The following is a 21,801-nucleotide window of genomic DNA, read 5'->3' as shown; positions in this document are numbered from 1 at the left end:
TTCCGGTATAATCTTTTCATAATAATGTTGTTGACGCAACTTTGGTGGAGCCTCATACACAAAGTAAATAAATCAAACACCAACAAGTTAGACAGAAATAATCTCTATTTTAAACCCAAAAATTGCCTGTATAAAAAGTGCTTTGTTGTCTGTTTTAAATTATATTTGTGCAAAGACATTCGCATTTACAGGAACAGAATGACAGATAACACATGCAAAAGAACAATGACCAACAACCAAAATTGACACAAACAGTTTGCCGTTTGACGTGTTTGACTTTTTGCCTTTTAAAGACCTACAAAACAGATTCCAACTAGAACACGTCCTAACCGGGAACTTATAGGTCCTGTGATTTTCAGCTATGATCACATGCTGTTACTGTTACATCAAATTTGCCGTCAACACATGCAGCGGTTTTGTCTGTTCTTACAGAAGTGTGTATTCTGTCATATCTGTTCAGCTTGTGCAGACGTCACGCAAGACTCGTGACCAGCTTATTTACTTTGGAACAATATGCCAGGGGAGTGGTCACAGAATCAACAATGAGTCACAAAGGGGCAGAAAAATACTGCTGTGCTACCCTGTATGGATTCAACTTCTTAAAGATGTTGCATGTTTGGTCACAATTCAGTGATGTCATAGCATGTGTTTTGCCTGCATGAAAAAAAGCTCTGCCACAAGTAACAGTCAATCATTCAAAATGTTACTAACAGTATTTAAGTGTTTTGCATAAAATGTACTTAAGTATCAAAAGATTGCATTCATTATGCAGAAAAGGGCCCCTGTGAATTATATTATCATGTACGCCTTTTATGATAGTGGATTATTCTTACCAATGCATTAATCTGTAAGCAGTACATTAATGTTGTAGCTTATCAAGGTGGGGATAACTTGTTTTACATTCTTTTGGGTAGTTTATTACAAAAAAATTGCATCATGGTTTTCTATTTTATTTTAAATCTTAATCTGTTAACCATAGCTGTACTGGAGTAAAAAGTAGGCTACATTATTTCCCTTTGATATAAAAGTATAAAGTAGCATAAAGTGGCAACTCATAGCTACTGGGTGTCTTAAAATTGTATTTAAGTACCCTCGTGCAAATTACTCAGGCTATATTAAACCACTACTTTTAGGCCTACGTGATGGAAAAATTCCATTGTTTTCATAAATTGCAAACCCAGCAATTTAGTTCGTTTCATCATCTAATGTTGCTTTTATGCACAAGTAGTAAGTAAGTAAACTTTAGTTATGACAGCACTTTTCACAGACAAGAAGGGTCTCAAAGTGCTTTACAGTAAAAACAAATAAAACAGCAGCACATAAAATACTAAGCCATGTTGCTAGTTAAAAGCTGGTCTAAAAAGATGTGTCTTGAGGTGTTTTTTAAAAGTTTCCACAGAATCCATAGCTCTCAAAGCTAAAGGGAGAGAGTTCCAGAGCCTTGGAGCCACCACAGAAAAACTATCTAAGAACTCTGAGAAATAGCAACATGCTCTTATTTTATAGGCACAATCGTCTTACTTCCGGCGCCGCTGCGGTAGTTTGCCGCTTTCTTGCCGCGGAGTCGTCAGAGCGCATTCCTGTTAGAGTTTCCAGCGGCCCACAAGCTGCACATTCCTCTGAAGGCTCGGACGGTGGACTTCACCGAGCGGCAGGTTGTTTGGTGTGGGCTGAAAAAGAAGAACCTTTAACTCCGTGTCAGCAGGAGAGCGCCGCCGCTCGCGCTCTTCGGCGACAGTAGCTGCTGACTGCAGGTGGAAGTGGACCCGGGACACGGTGGGAAATGGACCGCGGGAAGCAATCAGAGTGTGTAACGTTACCTGCTCGTTTTCAGGGAGTGTGACGGACTGACTGGGAGGTAAGGCGCTTCATTGTTTTCTATTTGTAACTTCCAAACTCCTCTCGAATAAACATGAATTGTCACAGTAAGTTGATTTGAAAATGACTCAACCAGGTGGATATTTCAAAGAAAGCTTGATCGGGCTGAGCTCCTGCTACACTGTAAAAGTGTCAAACGCCATTTAAAGTTGACCTCTGACCTGTTTGCATTGGCAATGAATACAGCTACAGTGTGATAGTATTATTTCCGGGGGTGTGTGTGTGTGCTAGAATAAATCCTGACAGGTCTAGTGTTACCTATAAAGTAACAAGGGACATCAAACTGACACATATGGCAACTTGACAACGATTTTTATTGTCAGTCCTTATCTGCTCATTACATAGGCTACAGCTGATTATTCATTAACAGTTTTGTTTCAGTGGTTTTGGCCATGGCGGGCTGCAGGCAGTGGTGCCACCGCATGTGTGTGTGCTGTCTATCCGAGGAGGAGAAGACGACCATCGCTGTGGACAGAGAGATCGAGAGGATCCTCAAGCAGCAGAAGAAGAAGCAGAGAAGGGAAATTAAAATTCTCCTGCTGGGTCAGTGACGGCACACAGAGCACCTTCGTCCATCTTTCACGATAATGATGGCAGTATGAGGCCTATGAGAGTAACAAAGTCAGTGATGGCAAATATATTTATCAAGCAAAATAAGTCAAACTGACAGAAAGTCAAAAGAGGACACTTTAAAGGAACGCCCTTGATGAAAATGAAAACTGCTTGGCCTGTTTGTTTGGTTGCTCACAGCCGCTCAGTGAGAAAACTATGCAAAGCATGTGTCAACCTGCAAGTATGTAAAGAATGGTCCAGATTGGTATTTGAGCGGTAAAACCTACAGGCCCACTTTATAGATGGTTGGATGACTTTTTAATAACCTGATTAGCAGCAGTGGTGCTTTGAAGCTTTCAGCTGTCAGATACACCCAGCTGACAGGTACAGAGTAGTAATGGGCGATAAGGAGCCATAAGGCTGAATTATTAGTTGATTAATCAAGAAAATTGATCAGTAACTAGTTTGCTAACTGATTGTCTTTGCCTTATGTACACTTGCCTTACCACCTCTGGTAAATTCCCTGGGGGAAACCCTGCAATAATACGGAGAGGCAGTAAACAATAATATTGAATTATTTCCGAGTCATATTTCCTTTATCACCGGGTAGACTCACCGAAAACAAATGTTTGTGTACGTATACAGAGGATTATCTGCTATTCCCTGAAAGCAAGTGGTTTGGTGCAATAATAAGAGTTTTAGTTTCCTCTTGCAGAAATGATTGATTTAAGGATCCACAGCTAAGAACTCTAAACAGCAACTAAATCACAACTAGTGGAGGTGTTGCTCTGCAGCCCGTCCACCTCCCCATACAGACAGACAACTTGTTATGAAATACAGAAATATATATGAAATAAAAAGGAAGCTGTTAAGTATCAATACAAAATTCATTCAAATGAAAATAATTCAAAATTTCTTTTGGAATCTCTATCAGCCTAATAATCTCTCTAGCACTCTTTGACTTTGAGGCTGAAAATGAACAGCGAAAACTAAATGTGCATTTTATTAAAGCAACGTCCGGTTCAGCAGCGTCACTCAGTCACCTTGTCCTTGTTGTGGTTTACCCGTCTTAAGGGCTGTTATCTTTTCATCCCTTCACTGCAGAAGTAGCTGAGAAACGACGCTGTGCTTACTTACAGTACGGTCTTTGAAGTTGAAATTCTGCTTCTGACAACTTGTATTTTACAGCCACGGGTCTTTCCTTAAGAGTTTTAATAAATTATTTAATAGCAGCCTGCACATCCATTCACTCAAATATAAAACCCTGTTTTTGCATTCATTTGAACTCTTCATAACAGGAAACACACAGAAACACAATGGCTTGTTATTTTTATTAATAAATAAACTAATTGTGCGTTTCCTGTTATGACATTTCAAAATGTCTATCAAGCGATTTAATGTTTTGTATTCATACAACAACTTAAAGTTGAATTTTTCTTTTGGCTACTTCCAAGCTGCATTTTTTTATATAAACTTAACAAAATTAAAAATGCAACACTTTTGTTTTTGCCTCCATTTTTCATAAGCTGAACTCAAATATCTAAGACTTTCTATGTACACAAAAGGCGTATTTTTTTGTTCACAAATTTGTCCAAATCTTAGTGAGCACTTCTCCTTTGCCAAGATCATCCATCCACCTTCCAGGTGTGGCATGTCAAGATGCTGATTAGACAGCATGGTTATTGTAGTTTGAATTGTATTGTGTTAAAGTGGAGAGAAATAAACCTTTTGTTTAAATAGAAAAACTCTTAAATCTCTGAGTTCAGCTCATGAAAAATGGGGGCAAAAACCAAAGTGTTGCGTTTATTATTTTGTTCAGTGTATAATTTGACCACTTGGTGCAGCGGGACACAACACTTAAACCCAATGTTGTCCTTGACCAAACCAACACATTACAAAAACCAAAACAATGAGCTGAACGACGCTAAATCCCTACGTAGAGCTGATGGGATAGTCTTCTGCGGGTGTAGCCTATCGTTATGAGCAAAATCTAGTTAGCATTTCAGACCATTAACCCTGTAAAAATAGAAACCTAAACTTAAGTAAAATATTTAGAGCTCTTCTAAAATGTTCATGTTTCATATATATTCCCCTGGGGATAAATGTATGGCAAGTGACCATTTTTAAATCACATTCATAAATCCATTTTTTAAACAAATTACAAAAATATTCACACCAACAGGTCACCTGACCTGCATGTCTTTGGGCAGTGGGAGGAAGCTGGAAAACATGGAGGAAACCCATAAAGTAGAACATGAATAAACAGAGGCCCACACCAACAAACAGTGAGGCAACTGTGCCAAGCTGCCCTGTTGACAGAGTCATACCGTATAAAATACATTTTGTCATTATTTTTCCTCAGGTACTGGGGAGAGCGGAAAAACCACCTTCATCCGACAGATGAGGATCATCCACGGACGAGGCTTCTCCGAGGAGGAGAGGAGGACCTTTGCCAAATGCATCTTCCAGAACATCCTCACAGCCATGAAGGCCATGACAGGAGCCATGGCCACACTCGGTATCCCCTACTCCAACCCTCAGAATGAGGTAGACACATAACATAGTAACACACACACACACACACACACACACACACACACACACACACCACACGACAGCACACCACACACGCACACACGCACACACGCGCATCAGGGCAAATGCACTCACCAGAGTCGTGCGATTGGGCCCACGTTAAAAAAGAGGCATCAAACACGGCTGCACAGAAGAAGAAAGAAAGAAAGAAAGAAAACACACACACACACACACACACACACACACACACACACACACACACACACACACACACACACACACACACATAGTTTATAAAAAGAAGAGAAATGGATTCCCATAAACAAAAAAGAAGACAGATGCAGGGTTATGTAAAACATCAAAAACACAAAATCTAATATGTTGAGTCTCTCGCTGTCTTTCAGATCTACGCCAAGTGGCTGCAGGACATAAACACGGTGCAGATCCGACAACTGGAGCACGGCTACGTTGACGCAATCCGCCGCCTCTGGGCAGATTCGGGCATCCGGGTCTGTTACAGCCGCCGCTGCGAGTACCAGCTCCTGGACTCCACTGAGTAGTGAGTAGCTGTGTCGCAGTTAAAGTCCGAGCTGTCCACACTGTAGTACCACACCCTGAGTTAGGGCTAGGCCTGCACCATGTTGGAAAAAACTGACATTGCAATATTTTCTTCCCTGCAATATATATTGCAATATGAGAAAAGATTTTTTTTAAAAAGATGGCATAAATATTTCTTTTTGGAAATAATAAATAATTCTCAACTACCGCGGTGATTTTGTAGGGGAGTGCATCTACGTAGAAGATAAAAATGAAAAAGGATCTTTTCCAATGTGAACCATTCTTTGTTGAACTTTAATGCTTTACAAACACCAAAGCATGTAAGCACTGTGACTACTCTTCTGGAGTGATTTTGGAGAGGGAAATTAGGTAAAACTACGCTGGTTGACTAGCATAACACCATTGTATTCATATAGTACTATCAATACAGGCTAACGTGTATGACAATGGCTGCACGTTGCTTCCTCTAAATTTCCGGTTGTGGTCCACTAGCGGGGCCAGCTCGTTAGTTTGATGAATGAATCAAACCTGCATGTCACACGCACTAGCAACAAATTCTGTGTATCCAAGAACAATTAAATCAGTGTAAAACAGACACAGACTGTTGTAGTAGATTATTGTTACGTTTCCAGCGTTGCGGCTCCAAACCGTAACGTTAGTTGGGACGGACGGACCCCTTGTTTCTTTAGGCTAACTATATTAGCTTTAGCCTGGCTGGTAGCAGCTCCCTGTGGGGGGAAATAGCCGGGAGATGTTGTGATTATGTTACATTAATCAGGTGATTTAGTTTGTATTTGCAGCGAACATAAAACACTGACTACTGTGGCTTCACTGACTACCCATCGAAAACTATGCACATCACTGTGTCAGTAGCAGCTGCTGCCTACGGTGCTTTACTACACACGGAGAGCCTCACTTCCCATAAAAATAACCCCCGTCGGACTAACGTCACATACACAGGTTGCCCACATGGCTACTTGTCTTAAAGGGGAAGGGTCGGCTGGTAATAATCATGTAAAAGGAGAAAAGTGAAAGTTTACTATTCTATGAAACAGCAAAAAAGTTTTAGTATCAACATTGCAACGCCCTGCGATTTGACTATTGCACATGCGCTCATCTTAATGTTGATGAACATCAACATCAGTCCTAATTAGGGCTGGCAATCAGACGGCAACACGATCAAACACTGTCACAACAAGTTGCCAAAGATGACATCACAACACAGGAAGCCATGATAGACAGTGTTTTACAAGCCTGTGAAAAAAAGGAATAAATGACAAAAATTATCTGTCCTGTATATGTATTTGCTGCACACTTTAGAGACAAAGTTAGAGACATCTGCGATTATACACTTTCTAATGCAATGAATCTTAGTGGTTTCAAACTTCCAAAGTGTATATTATTAGGACTAGGGCTGCAACCAACATTCATTTTCATTAGCGATTAATTGTTTAATCTATGAAATGTCAAAAAAATTCCAAAGGTGATGTCTTCAAATTGGTCTGACCAAAAGTTCAAAACACAAGGATATTTAAGTGATGATATAGGATAAATGAAAGCAGCAAATTCTTACTTTTCAGAACCAGCAAAATATAAAAGAAATGACTGAATGACTGAAATTTGACAATTGATTCACTTGTCTTCATCTGCATGGCTAGATAGCACTAGCAATAAGTGCTTTGAACGTAAGCAGCAAGATGTGCCATTGTTCTATCAAACAGGCATAAACCAAATAATCATAACGTAAGAAAAAGGCTAAACAGGTCCAGAAGTTAAATATTATATCTTTAGTAAAGTAAGGACACAACTGCAGCAATAACATCACATTATCGGTACCGTCTAATGTATGACAAGAGAACGTGTAGAGACAGTTTGTATTGTTTGTTTATGCCACATCTGACCTTTGTACCAAAACTCACAGGTAGACACACACCCAAAACTGTTTGTTGTTTTAAGCTTTTGCTTTTCTAACTGTTGAGTCTTTTAAATGAAAAAGTAAGGAGGGCCGGAGAAGCTGTATGTACTTATTTGTTGTCAAGTGTTATATATTATATTCTCAGTTGTAGTTGTCTTTTATTTTGATTTCAAGAAAGTTCTTAAAAGAAGGGATACTTTTTGTTGTTGACATTGCCTCAGTTAGTTTGTTTGTTGTTGTTTTTCCAGCCCCACATCCTTGTCTGTCATTGTAGCACTCAAAATTGTTTTTTTACTTTGTATTTTGTACTGAAACCACTGGAGGGAGCTAGTTCTTTGCTTATTGGACTGTAGCCAGGCATTTTTCAGCCATGTTGAAACCACCATCTGAGCAAAGAGTATTTGAAGAAGCACAGCTAACTGTCTTGCTAGACTGGCTGCGTGAATTACCTTTTAAACTGGTATGGAAAATCTGAAAAATTCACAGTACAGAGCTACCCCTTCGGTACTGTGACTTTATAATCCACATGAAACGATTTAACATACAGTGGCTGTGAGCCTCACGCTTAAAGTATCTGATGTATCACAGAACAAAGAGCCTGTTTTCTCTTTTCTGTTGCTGCTCTGTCCAGTGTTTACCCAGCACCGCAATCACCACGGTGTGTGCATGAGAAGACACAGGCAGAAGCTAATGACAGCTTGTATCAACACGAGCCATAAAGCGGTCGTCTGTCAACACTCCCTCCTTGTTTTTTTTTTTTTTTAATCATAGTTTTTTTTTAACATCATATATCTTGTGTCACTTCAGTTTGTTTTACATGGTCGATGGATGTCGTGTAAACAGGGACAACATGTCTTTACTGGAGTTCTTCCTTTGTGTCAAACACCGACTTTTTTAGGGCCGCTGTAAAACTCTCTCTTTCCTTCTCCTCTCCTTCAGCTACATGAGCAACCTGGACCGCATCTCCGCCCCAGACTACATCCCCACAGAACAGGACGTGCTGCGAGTTCGATTCCCCACCACGGGCATCCACGACTACTCCTTCATCATCAAGACCATCACACTAAGGTGGACAGTCTTCAGATTACCAACCTGCCAAGAGAGACAAATCTAATACAGACACTATTCACTGCACGGTGAAAAAAAAAAGGACACTCTTGACTCTTGCAGGGGCTTTGTCTGCTCACGCCTGTTTGGACGCAACAGGATCATATTTCTGTTGAGTCTGTACAAAGCCCCTGCCGGGAAGTGAGGTGTCACTCTCTGGGTTTATTTATAACGTGTTGGTATTGTTTCTTTCTGAAACCGGAGGGGGATCTGACTACAGCTAAGCAGACAAAGATTAAAGTTCACTTTTAGAGGAACATTGTGTTCCCAGATTCAATGACACCTGCTCTTAAATCATTAAGGTATAGCTCAAAGGTTTGTCTCGGTTCTGTACTCACGCACATTGGATGAGGCTGTGCCCGCTGGCACAGACACGTCCAGCACAAGACACCACAAAGTCATCAAAGCCCGATCGAACGTTCATTTGGAATACAAAAAGGTCCAAAAGTAAAGAAAACCAGTTTGAATATTTGTCACAATGACATTTTTAGACCTTCATTCTCTACATTAGGATGAATAAGTCACTGACAGAAACACACTGTATAATACTGGAGAAATCAGAGTAAATACTAACAAAACGTTTGTACTGGTGGGATTGGATGGGATTGCCTCCACTCCGCTCTCACAGACCATTCCCCAATAAATGAACACACACATGGACTGGGCCGGCTATCAAAACAAAGAACAAAGAAGTTTAAATTACAACATACACAGAGGGAGTGTGACTCATTCTACTCAGGACGCCATTACTCCATGATAACGTCTCATAACAAATATTCGTATGCTGCTATAATGTTAAGAATGTCGACCACAGCCCCTTTAAACAGTATAGACATCTTGACTCCTTTCCCCGGCTTTTGAGACAAAGTGAGCTAACTTTCACACATCAAAACAACAACCATTCTAATTTTTCATTGTCTGGTCACCAGAATACCTCAGGGTTTTGTCGAGACATTTAGCCACGTGGGAGGTTAAAGCTCTGACTTCCAGTTTTAATTTGAGTGTGTTGCCATTCATATTGGTTAAACAGTGTAGAAAACACAGTAACTTACGGTAATTTGAACAGCATTAGCACCGATTGGTTGCTAGTTTTGGTTCCTTTTTTTTTTTTGACTTCGTGCTGTGTTAAACCTTTTCCTTCCTCCCTCTGCCCCGGTCCCTGACAGGATTGTGGACGTGGGCGGTCAGAAGTCGGAGCGTCGGAAGTGGATCCACTGTTTTGAAAACGTCACCTCCCTCATCTTCCTGGCCTCCCTCAGCGAGTACGACCAGGTCCTGGAGGAGAGAGAGACCATTGTAAGAGCACTGAGAAATTATTCCATGTCCCTCGCTCAGTCTACCATCGCAGAATGTGGACAAAATAATAGAAACTCCCTCAAATGTCAAAACAAATACCCTTTACTTAAGTAAAAGCAATAATACAAGAAAACACTATAATGCAGTATTGTCAGGATATTTTTCACAATTTTATAATAATTTATAGACTAAGAAATACTCGATTATTAACTCTTGTGTTGTCCTCCCAGGTCAAAATGATTTTTTTTGACATTTTCAACACATTATTATTTTTATTATTATTTCACTACCACCACCTTACTACCACTAGTTTTACACTACTTTTTGGAATCCATGGTCAATAACCCTCATTTGTATAGAATTATACCTAATATTGGAGCTAATAAAGCAGAAATTATGAATTATTTTGACTAATAGATAAGATCAGAGGACCGTATGTACCATTTCAACTTACACCCGAAATTCAATGAAAGTGATTAATTGTAATTGCAATGACCCGAGCATTTGACCGGCGCACAACAGGAGGGTTAAAACAATCGTTAGTTGAAGCCATATGTTATTGCATTATAATTACTGCTGCATTAACATATGAACAGCCTGTTAACTATGTCGTTGGGCGAGGCAGATTTTATTTGTACTGCTTTATATACAGTTAGGTAATTTCATCTTTAACAATGCATTCTATGATATTATATGATTACTGATTTGATGTTTCAAAATAAAAATCTGAATCTTTAAATTAACCAGTAACTGAAGCTGTGGGATACATCCGTCCATTTTTTCGTGTCTTTCGTCTGAACGTTTTCTCACTGCAGTCATTTCATCCGTCTGCCAGCAGGTTTCACTCTTGCACAATAAACCCCCCCCCTTCTCCCTCTCTTCTCAGCCTCTCCACCGCTCTGTCCCCTTCTGTCTGTCCTTCCCTCCCATCCTGTCACTAAGCCGTTTATCTCACCTAGCCACTTTTTAGTCTTTTAGTCTGGGCTAACACATTCATTAACCTCCACAGTGGCCCGTGTACTCAGACCCCCCATAAACTCCCCCCCTCCTCTCTTTAAAGGACTGCTTTCCTCTCTGCTTCGTCCCCAGACATCCAAATCTGTCTTGCCATTCCTAAGAAATTGTGTTTTTTTTTCTCTCTTCAAGTCGAAATCATCTCTCAAAAACTGGGAGACTGGTGTAATTTATTTATTTACAACAAACCCACTAACTAGAGTTGAAGGACAGAGTGCTGCAGCCTCCAGTGTGATATCTGACTCTGTCTCCGTCTTCAGAACCGTATGGATGAGAGTCTGGCTCTGTTCTACACCACCATCCATTCTCCTTGGTTCCTAAACACCTCCATCATCCTCTTCCTCAACAAGACTGACATCCTGGCTGACAAAGTCCAGACCTCTGACCTGCAGAAATACTTCCCCAGCTTCACGGGTAAGCTGTGGATGCATTTATAGTGAGGTTATATGACATACTAATAACCACCACTTCTTAGACTGAAATATCTTAACAATAACCTTGAAATTTTGTACAGACATTCGTGTGGGCTGAATCCTAATGATTTTAGTGTTCCTTGATTTTTAAAGGGGGGGGTTCTATCGGCTAGATTTGATGAAATATGGTACATTCAGGCCCCACTCATGATGAATTGTAATAACTTTGATGATCATTTATATTTTCTCCTAGCACCAAAAGCAGGTAGATGTTCTTTGTTCTATGACCAAATACCCATCAGCTGTACTTTGTACGTGTTTAGTGCTAAATAGCAAATGTTAGCATGCTAACACGGTAAAAACGGTTAAACATGAACATGTTTGCAATGCCATTGTTAGCATTACAATGCTAGCATTACAATGCTAGCATTAACATTTAGCTTAAAGCACTAAGAACAGTCTCCCAGAGCCACAAGCCAAATGATGAGTTGATTAATCAATGAGGAAAATTTCTAGTTTCTAATACAAGTTATGTACATGTCTAGTACAAACACAGTAAATTGATCAAAAATATCTGTCCATAACTGTGATGGTTATAAACAGGGACATGTGGACAGGGTGTGTGTCTGTGTGTCTGTGTGTGTTTGTGTGTGTTAGGGCTGCACAATTAATCCAATTATAATCATGATCACGATTTTGGCTTCCCACAATCAAATTTGCGTGATCAAGCAATATTTTAAATGCACCATTCAATCTACCGCTCCGTAATCCACTGTCTGATCATGGGCCAGTCAGAGTTGTTCCCTGCACCGCACAGCTTAGTTTCTAGATGTAGACAGTCACAGAGGACAGAGTAACGTGAGGAAAATTCCACAACAAATAGTAGTTGGTCATACGTCGGTCACAAGGTTTACCAGTAAACGCAACATTTTGTCCCGTCTGTGTTTTTCAGACAACAGCAGTGACCAGTGCTAGTCTGTGTCTGTTAGCACACAGGGCTCTAGGGTGCGACTAACATCTTTCCCAGGTTGCACCGGTACACCTCATGTCCTCGCATCCGCTGCCTCTCCACAAACAAAGCAATGTTGTTTATATCGATGTGGTTTAATGTTGCGTTACATGACCCATGCTATTGTGGCCGCCACGCTGAAAAACACAGAAGAAGTTACTGAATGCAACTAACTTCAGTTCATAGAGTAATAGCGTGTGAGACGGAGGCTGCTGGACCTGGGCGTGAGAGATGTGACCCATGGCCAGAATATCATAGTTCATAAAAATGCAGCGCAGTGACAATACAGACATTTCATACACACAATTTGTGCAACTCTGCTGACCCTCCATTCGACCCGTGCTGGACCCATTCATAATGAGTCAGCCGTCACTCTGTGAGTAGCGTCCATCGCACTCCCCTTCTCTCCCTAGCTCTTTTAATCAGTTATTGTTAAAAACAAGTGAAGGAGCTACATTTTTTTTAAATATATCCTAGTTAGCCTAGGCTATTCACTTCAGATAGTTTTCCTTTACATGTGTTGCAGTGGTATGTATGTACCACATACGACTTCAACATAATTTTCTATGTGACAATAAAATTAGTTTTGATTAAACAAATAATCGTGATAATTAATTGTCATCTCAATATTGATCAAAATAATCGTGCGTGTGTGTGTGGTGTGTGTGTGTGTGTGTGTGTGTGTGTGTGTGTGTGTAAGTGTTTGTGATTGATAGATGATTGTGGATTTTGGCGTAAATATTGGTGGGAAAACTGACACAATAAACCAGGTTCAACATTTCTAAACCAAATCCAAGGCTTTGGTGAAGCTCAAAGTTGGGGATGAGACTAGAAATGACTCCAGTATTGGAGGGAAAGCCTGAGGGCAGAGCCGAATCAGCAGCACATTTCACCACCATCAACAACCATAATTGCAGCAAGTCTGTGGGTGTGTATTCTCATCACAGTGTGAAGAGAATCACATCCGAGACCAAAGATGGTAGAGATGTTGTTTTGCTCCTCCAACCAATTTTCCTCGGGCACACAGCTATCTCATCACATCCTGCTGCACTCGCTGAGAATAATGTATAAAAAATAATTATTAAAAGACAATTTGCAGTGACTAAAGGCACAGCGAGTCCCTGACTCTGAACCCTCCATCACTGTTGTCCTGGTGTCAGCAAAGCTAGCAATCATTATTTCTTTTTAGCTAGCGTCACACACACACACACACACACACACACACACACACACACACACACACACACACACACACACACACACACACACACACACACCACACACACACACTTGCAAATTAGTCACTTCCAGGTACATGGTGTGCTTAATGATGTGGCGGTAGCCTGTAGCTCTGCTGGTGTGAAAGGCTGTACAGCGTTGCCCTACCTCCCCCCGACCTCCCTCTGTTACCCATGGCAACCACAGAGAGATACTGGTCTTTCCCGCAAGCCCTGCACCCCCACAAAAACCCTGGGTGTACGTGTGTGTGTGTGTGTGTGTTTGTGTGTGTGTGTGTACGCGTGCGTGTGTGTAGGGTGGTAATTAGTGACTGACGGCGATTATTTGTGCGTGTGTGCGTGTGTCCCTGTACAACGTTTTACCATCAGCGTTGGCAGGGTAAAACAATGACTCATACAGGGTCAAGCTTCTTAATGTCAATTTAACCTTAATGACAACTCTGAGCAGTTCCTACCTCTGGGTGCTATTTACTGTTTTTTTACTTCTAATGCTGCCGTCTTCTTGCGTGGCCTTTCTTGCTGCTGCTGTAATGTGAAGGATACGGTCGGTCCTGCAGTCCAATACCATACCAACCACAGTGAGAAACTTGGTGAATTTGACTTGCACTGAAATGATTAGTCAATTCAATGATAAGTCTGTTGATGCAAAACAAAAAGTCCTTTATCAAAAATTCCCGACACTGCTTCCAGCTTTTAAAAAGTATATATTTTTTGTGTAATGTAGGGCTACAACTATATATAACTATATTTAATAATATTTTCAATCAATTCATTTTTTTGTCAATAAAATGTCAGAAAATAGTGTAAAATGTTTTTGAAAATTTCCTGCAGCCCAGGGAAATCTATTTCCATAGCCTGTTTTATTCAACCACCCGTCTAAAACCCCCAAATGTTATGACAAATAAATTATTCTAATAAATGATTTCAAAAATTAAAACGTGTTTTTGTTTAAAGGACTTTAAGTATCATATCTTAAGTTTGTATTTATATACATTTTATTTATCAGAACTTTAATATATGTTCCTCTGTTCTGTTGTGACAATAAAACAAATTATATTATTTTGTGAGAACTCATAAATAACTACAAATAACTCATGTTATCCCTAACATCAATCTGTTTTGTAACGCGTTTCTGGATTTTTTTTTAATACATATCGGCCAATATATCGGCATGTCGGATTTTCAAATAACCAAATATTCGTATCGGTCGGGCTCTAGCATGCAGCATGCTTCTTCCAAAATCTAATAATGCTGCTGATTGGCTGTCTACCGTTACTCATTGTAGAGGCATGCAGGAAATACTCTACATTACACACAGAGCCAGGGCTCACATAGTAGCAGTAAAAAACATTTGTGCCGCGTGGCCGGGTTGACTCAGTGGGTAGAACAGGCGCACGCATACTTTAGGTTTATGCCTTGATGCCGAGGTCCAAGGGTCAAATCCGAGGATTTCCTGCATGTCTTCCCCCTCTCTCTCTCACCTTGCTGTCCTGTCAAATTAAAGCGGAAAAGCCCCAAAAAAAATCTTTAAAAAAAAGAAATTGGGCTTCCATTCTTCGGAAAGCATTAAAAATACAGTAGGTAATACAACGTAATCCATTCTAGTCTATATGCCCAGCCTAGTTAAATACAACATTACATGTTCCAATGTCTTCCTTTCTATATCTTCATTCTCTTTTAATAGGCTTAATTAATGTTTAGGCTGCAAACAAGTATTTCCATTATTGATTAATCAGAAACTAGTCAGAAAATTGCCACTTACAATCTCCTAAAGCACAAGGCGACATCTTCAAACAGCTTGTTTTGACGATCAACAGTCCAAAAAGAATCAAAGTTTTTGAGAAGAGAGAAAAAAAAGCAAACTTTAGCTCATTTGGTGTTTTTTCTTGGAAAAAGACAAGCTCTTGTCCCAACTATAATTCCTCTTTTACCTCTTTGTTGTCCCCGTCCATCTCTCATCTGCTTCTCACCTCTGTTACCAGGTAAGAGGTGTAACCCCGAAGACGCCAAAAACTACATCCGAAAGTTGTACGAGCAGCAGGCCACCAACCGCGACAACAAGGACGAGTGGAAGACTCTCTACCCGCACTTCACCTGCGCGACAGACACCAGCAACATACGCACGGTTTTTAGCGACGTCAAGGACACGGTGCTGCTCAAGTCTCTCAGGGACTACGGAGTCATCTGAACATTTACAGTGGTAAAAAACAGGAGGAAAACCGTGGTTCTAGACTCTCTTGGCACTATTTACTTCTACTGATGAAGGCCAAAATGTTACTTCTTTTTCTACGTTCTTCTTAAACATCAGACCATCCTCCATGCTTGTGTCCACCCGTCCTCCTCTTCTCCCTTATCAGGTCTTAATGAAGAAGCAAAGGGGAGAACAATAGGGACAAGTTTGTTCTCCTATCTCACCTAAACCACCCCACTCTCTTCCTCTTCTTTCTCTCAAGTAGAAAGCTTGAAGACGTTTAGAGAGATTGGGAGACAACAAGACCTGACTTCTGATACCCCCCCCCCCAGCCCCCCTCCCCTCCATTTTGAGTGGCAGGGTGATGCAGTGACTGAATTAAACCATAACTGAATTGATGCTATGAAGTGTTGTGCTGCCATTAACGGAGCTATGACCTGTAGCAGTGCACGGCAGTTGAATTCTCACAATATCACGCAAAAATACATCTCTCAGGCTTCACGTAATGCGTCTGTGTCCGACCCACCAGCGGTTTGGACCAATCCGCATCCTGTGAGGAGCTACTGGCAGCTACGGCCGTGTGTTGTCACAGATATGGAACTAGAGAGTATTTTTTCACTGAAGGCTTTTCTTGATGGAAATTATCTTTTTCCCCTTCTACCGACTGGCTTAGGCAACAGTTAGATAGAATGATTGTTCATCCTATCACCTGCCATGTATTCTTTTGAAAGTGTCCGCCCTTTTCCAAACAATAGGCTGGTTCGAGATGAACTGCACCTCGCTTGTAAAGAGGACGAGAGCAGGCGGCAGCAGCCGGGGGTGGTGACAAAAAGCTGCGGTAAAGTCAGACAGTTTCCAGCCGTTTCCAGCCGCCTTCAGGCTGAACAGGAAGTGACAGAAACACTGTGGCCAATTCAGAGTTAATAAAATGTTATCAGACCCATATATCAGCTGCTACAGAGTCTCCAGTCGTTTTAATGATGACAGAGTAGCTCTCAAAATGCTCTACAGGAGATCTATTGCTGACGTTAATAAACAACAGACTGTAGATGATCCGTAATCTGAACAGATTTAGTCTCTCTGACTTCTAGACGTCACTATTAGCCACACAACATGTGTTCTGCACAGAATAAGTCTTTAAATCTGACAAATAGCAGTTAAAATCCCTCAGATTCAAAAACAATAAAAAGTTATATAAAACGTCATCATGTTGAGTCGATTCTGAACCTATCAGCTGTTAAATCAGCTGAGAGGCCGGCGTTTCCCAGCATGCTCTGGGTCCGCCTGGGTCTTACAGTCGGTGAAAAGCAACTGCGCTGCCTGCGTTTCAGAACTACGGCCGCCTTGCTCTCATAAGATTATTGTTGCCCATGTGTTCATGACGTCAGAGCAAGTCGGACACAAATCTAACCGGCATGCAACGGGCGGCGATCGATTCTGCACGGACCTGGCTCATCTCGAACGAGCCTATTTACCAGTGGCGGCTCCTCCGATGGTTATGTGTAACAAACCATCTAGCGCGTCAGGTTAGGGTACACCACCCTGTCACTCACATAAACGCTTTATTTTAATCCAGTAGGTACATTCAGGTTCAAACACCAACTGTAAACACAGAAACAGTTTCTATTAATGGCAATACAGGAGTTATAATCTCCTGCTCCTTGTCTTTGCTTGTTTCACAAACACTGCACTCCTGTCAAAGGGTCAACATCCCTATTGATTACAGTTATCTCACACTGGCAATATTCCTATCTGTCTCCATTAATTATTGTGTGCAAAAAGATTGTGTAACCACCCCCTTTTGAGTCCTTCTCACGTTGCTATAACAGCAGTATGTAATGACATCCTTACATTCACCTCCAGTTATTCAAGCGTTTGGCAGATTAATGTTAGATGTTAGAAATTACAATTTCTTCCAGTTTAAAAACAATTTATTTCCCCCCCTTCTAATGACGATACTGAATCCCAACCTGGTCCACTTTACCACAGGTTCTGAGAAAACATTGATGGATGCTCACTAAAGTGCAAACTCCTGGGGTCTCATTTCTAAAAGTGTGCGTAGGGCTAAAAGTGTATGTACAGTACGCCCAAAAGCCAAAAATGGCGTATACCAAAAGAAATTCATATCTATAAAAAACTGTGCGCACGCAAATCTGTAAGCAACGTTCCCTTTGTACAGCAAAGATTACCCACAAGTGTGCGTACATGAGCCTCTTATCCCGCCTGTACAAGCACCTCGTGAATGCTAATAAAATGTTAATGACCCTGACAGTTGTTCTTTCGTGACACCAACTCATGACAACAGGCGGAGAAAAAGCAAAAAAACCTCTCAGACGCTTGGGAATTGCTGAAAATTGAATTATAATTTCGGCCTGTTCTTGCACAGTGTAGGAAACCTGACTTCACGGGCATTACGGCACTCAGGGACAGCCTGGATATATACCAGACCTACAGGTAGATGATAAGATTTAACCTGAACTATATTATATCTAAGTCTTAGTGATAAAATTGAAGATTATAATATTTATATAAAACACTTAGCTGTAAACAGCCCGTTTCCCCCAGGGTTGCGAGGACCTGTATTTGGCACGGTTCCGGCGTGTTGCCCTCTCTACTGGACCCAATTCAGTACCAGATCCAAGAGCACAGCTTCAGGGAATTTAAATCATCATATTAGCATGGTTGATGTCATGGTGCCTGAAGTTTCTTTCTCTCATGATTCTTCTGTTTGGGGTTAGTCCTCCTGCAGTGCCAATATGCAGCATTACAGGGGTCACTGCCGTATATATATATATGTTTAATTGATGATTTTTAACAGCTTGCCAGAAGCATCCCCCCCCCCCGAGATACAATTTGAAGAGCAAAGTGTAAAAGGCAAACACATTTTTCTACATGCAGGTTTTGTCACCAACAGTATTAAAGTTTTGACTGATGACAAGGACATTAATGTGTAACGATTGCGCGAGAGCTCAATGGTTGAATTTTTGACTTTGACATTTGATTATATATGCACAGACATTTAGTTATTTACACTGTGTTCTGCCATTATTTAATGGTAGGGTATTTGATGCTATCGTACATGAAGTCGGGCCATCTCCTCCTCCTGTGCTCCGTAGCGGACAATGTGACTGTGAGACAGTGTTGATTAAATTATAAGAACTAATTTTGATTTGAATTAAATTTTACAAGGTGTTTATGGAACAAGTATCACTCAGTACAAGCGCAAATAACAGTGCTGGATTTATCTTCATGATAACGTGGATAACATGGAGAGAAAACATGCGTGTGAGGCATCAATACTTGAATATTAAGAGTAATTATTATTCCCACATTTCCTTTGTGAAGTCTGACATCACTTCACCTCCTCACCACCTGCGTCGACAATTCCCATTGTCTCCAAAATGTGCGTACGCACGGATCAGAGTTTGCGCAGAGGACCGCACATTCTCCCGTGAAGTTTATTTTTTATAAATCACAAGCTTTGCGTGGGATACGGCATACGCACATTTTCAGCCCCATTTTGTGCGTATGCCACGTTTATAAATGAGACCTCTGACCATCAGATCCGTTAATCCTCTCCAAGATGTTTTTCATGAAGAAAGAGATTTGGATGGTTTTAAAACATTGGAGAAAAAAATACTTTAAAAGCTTTCATCAATATTTGACTACCAACGTTATACATTTGACTTGTATGAGATGGATTCACTTGTAGAATATCAGATAACTCAACAGTTCCTGTTGGCTCTACAGAGCATTAGCATTTTCAGCCCACAAAGTTACTGTTTTTGTTCACTCTCAGCACCCTCAGCATTTCTCCAGACGCAATAGGTTTTGAGAACAAAAGTTCTAATGAATTCCCTGTACGCCACCTGCCCAGCATAAAACAGCAAAAGACACAGTTGAGAACAAGCTGGAGAACATAATACAGCTTTTTTAGTTCCTAATGGTCTATTTTTCAATATTTCTATTCAATTAGTCATAGTCTCTAAAATGTGCTTTTCAACAATCAGTTTCAACACAGCAGTAAAGCCAGCAGCAGATTCTGCACCCTTTACCGCAATTAACACACTACATTTAAATCAATACCATATATTTGAGCACAAATCACAGTTGGAGGCTGACAGGTTTTAAAAGGTCACAAGTGAAGGAAATGAGACCTGTCTGAGAAAACAGCTGGATTCACACGGCGAGTTCAAATCAACAATGGTGAAAAAAAAAAATCTAACAGCCGTTGTTCCACTGGTTAAAGGATATTAGGTGAGGTGGCAGTGTAAACTCTATTAATACCAGTGTGGAGAGTGGAATTTTATAATATTGATTAGAGGTGTTAGTTTTGCTCTCCAGTGTGCATCATTGAGTGTTGAGTGGAAAATGACATCGGAATTCATTAAATTAAAAGGACCTATGGGAGGGGAACATTTGCTCACAATGTGTCTGTTCTGTGGTTTTGGCTGCTCTTTTGTTAACTGTATATAAATTGTATACAGCTACAGAATTTGACTGTACATTTACTGATGACTACTTTTTAATTTGACTACTTTTGATTTTTGACTTTTTGAGTTTTTTTTGAGTTTTTTTTTTAATAATGTTTACCAGCAGCACAAACTATGATTGTCTAGTGAACTACTTTTTCGGCATTGGGAGATGTCCTCTCATTTGATGACAGTGTATTATATATATAATATTTTGACTCTGGTGGAGGAAATGGGCTAATATTTGTTTTTCTAGTTATTAAAATCAAACTTTTAAACACACACCCTTCCGCTTGCTTTTGTTTGTCTTCCCTGGTAGATATGGACAGAGTCTCCTTGCCTTTCTATGTGATGTGTTTTCTCTGTCACCAAGACAAATATGGTCTCACAGGCTGCAGTCAACACGATTGCTGTGAGTCACAGTTTGAACTAGAATTACCGCCTCTCAGTTGTATGCCTCAGTCAAGCGTCAAGTTGCCGCTTACATCCATGTCTGTCCAGACTCCTATGTATGCTGACCACACTGTTATTGGCACATAGGCATTATAAAACTGTAGGATTTGCATTGGATTGACACCTGGGATTATTTTGAGCCACTAATTTCCATAAACTAGTATGTGTGTGTTCCTGGGGTTGCAGACTGCAAGGATTCCTCTGTACGCAAGTGGCACATTAAGGAGAACACTTTCACTATGTTCAGAGTCTAAATAAATGTAGATTTGACAGCTGAGGACAGTTTAGGCTTTACACAGCCAGATGATAGTTGTTTAAGACGCATCTTGCTGGCAGAGGCAAAGTAGTTCCTTATTAGGGAGTGACAAATTGCTTCTCCAAACAAAATGTAGTCCTAGTAGATAGACTGAAGTATATGCATCATGACACATTTACATAACAAATATTATACAGATGTTGAGGCATGTTGTGACACACAACACACACACACACACACACACACACAGTGGCTGCTAGTGGCTGTCGCACCACTGGACCATGGGAGTGTGATCCTGTGACCCTGGTGACTTAGTGTCATCCACACAACTTGACATTCTGAAGTGAGTGTTTAGGCGAGTGTGTACATGTGAGAGTGAGTGTGGTTAAGGTTATGTCTGTGTGGACAAGGATGTGTGTCAGTACAGTATGTCTGAAGCTGTGTGTACATCTGTGTGTGTGTGTGTTTGTGTAAACCTCCCAGACAGTGACAGCTCCACGACAGTCCTTTTTCCTCAGTCTCACCTTGTGACTGCTGAAGCCCCGTCCACCTTCAGCTAACATCATTGCAGTCAATTAACCATGAAAACGCATATTCAAAACAAAAGATCACTTTATTTCTTTCTGACACTGAATATATTGTCAAAATGAAATACAGTTATTCATGTGAGTACCCATCCCCACCCTGCAGAGGAAACAATGTCATAACAGACAATTTATGTATTTACCAGTGAAGCTACTTGTCAAAACCAGTGAAATTACTTTAGAGGTGGGGTCTGTATGCAGCACTCACACACCACATGTTGAACATCTGCCGGCTCTAGCTAGCCAACATGATAAATGGAATTTCTAGTAAGAAAAATCAGCTAGTGGCAGTGATAATGCTAACACAGATTACATTAAGTTAGGTTAACT

General features: G+C 40.7%; 1 protein-coding gene across 2 annotated transcripts; it reads left to right on the top strand.

Annotated features, from left to right (window-relative positions):
• Window positions 1–1,573: 1,573 nt before the first annotated feature.
• LOC116695151 (guanine nucleotide-binding protein subunit alpha-11) lies at window positions 1,574–17,605 on the top strand. 2 transcript variants are annotated; one of them, XM_032525240.1, is made up of 8 exons: window positions 1,574–1,858; window positions 2,249–2,421; window positions 4,793–4,977; window positions 5,370–5,524; window positions 8,378–8,506; window positions 9,712–9,841; window positions 11,116–11,269; window positions 15,498–17,605. In XM_032525240.1, the coding sequence occupies exons 2-8, from the start codon at window positions 2,271–2,273 to the stop codon at window positions 15,701–15,703; spliced, it is 1,110 nt and encodes a 369-aa protein (XP_032381131.1). In that variant the 5' UTR covers window positions 1,574–1,858; window positions 2,249–2,270; the 3' UTR covers window positions 15,704–17,605. The 2 variants fall into 2 exon arrangements, with proteins under 2 accessions (XP_032381131.1, XP_032381132.1); XM_032525241.1 differs by having other exon boundaries at window positions 1,575–1,858; window positions 2,260–2,421.
• Window positions 17,606–21,801: the final 4,196 nt, after the last annotated feature.

Source organism: Etheostoma spectabile, chromosome 9 (assembly GCF_008692095.1).
Source record: "Etheostoma spectabile isolate EspeVRDwgs_2016 chromosome 9, UIUC_Espe_1.0, whole genome shotgun sequence".
In the NCBI taxonomy this organism is placed as follows: domain Eukaryota; kingdom Metazoa; phylum Chordata; class Actinopteri; order Perciformes; family Percidae; genus Etheostoma; species Etheostoma spectabile.
Note: the sequence above shows the minus strand (reverse complement) of the source record. Positions and strands in the feature narration are given on the sequence as shown.

Bases quoted from the DNA above. Each gene is read 5' to 3' on its own strand.
- LOC116695151 (XM_032525240.1), top strand. From the start codon at position 2,271: ATGGCGGGCTGCAGGCAGTGGTGCCACCGCATGTGTGTGTGCTGTCTA. The intron at 4,978-5,369 runs GTAGACACATAA...GCTGTCTTTCAG, and splicing joins ACTCCAACCCTCAGAATGAG to ATCTACGCCAAGTGGCTGCA. The intron at 9,842-11,115 runs GTAAGAGCACTG...CTCCGTCTTCAG, and splicing joins TGGAGGAGAGAGAGACCATT to AACCGTATGGATGAGAGTCT.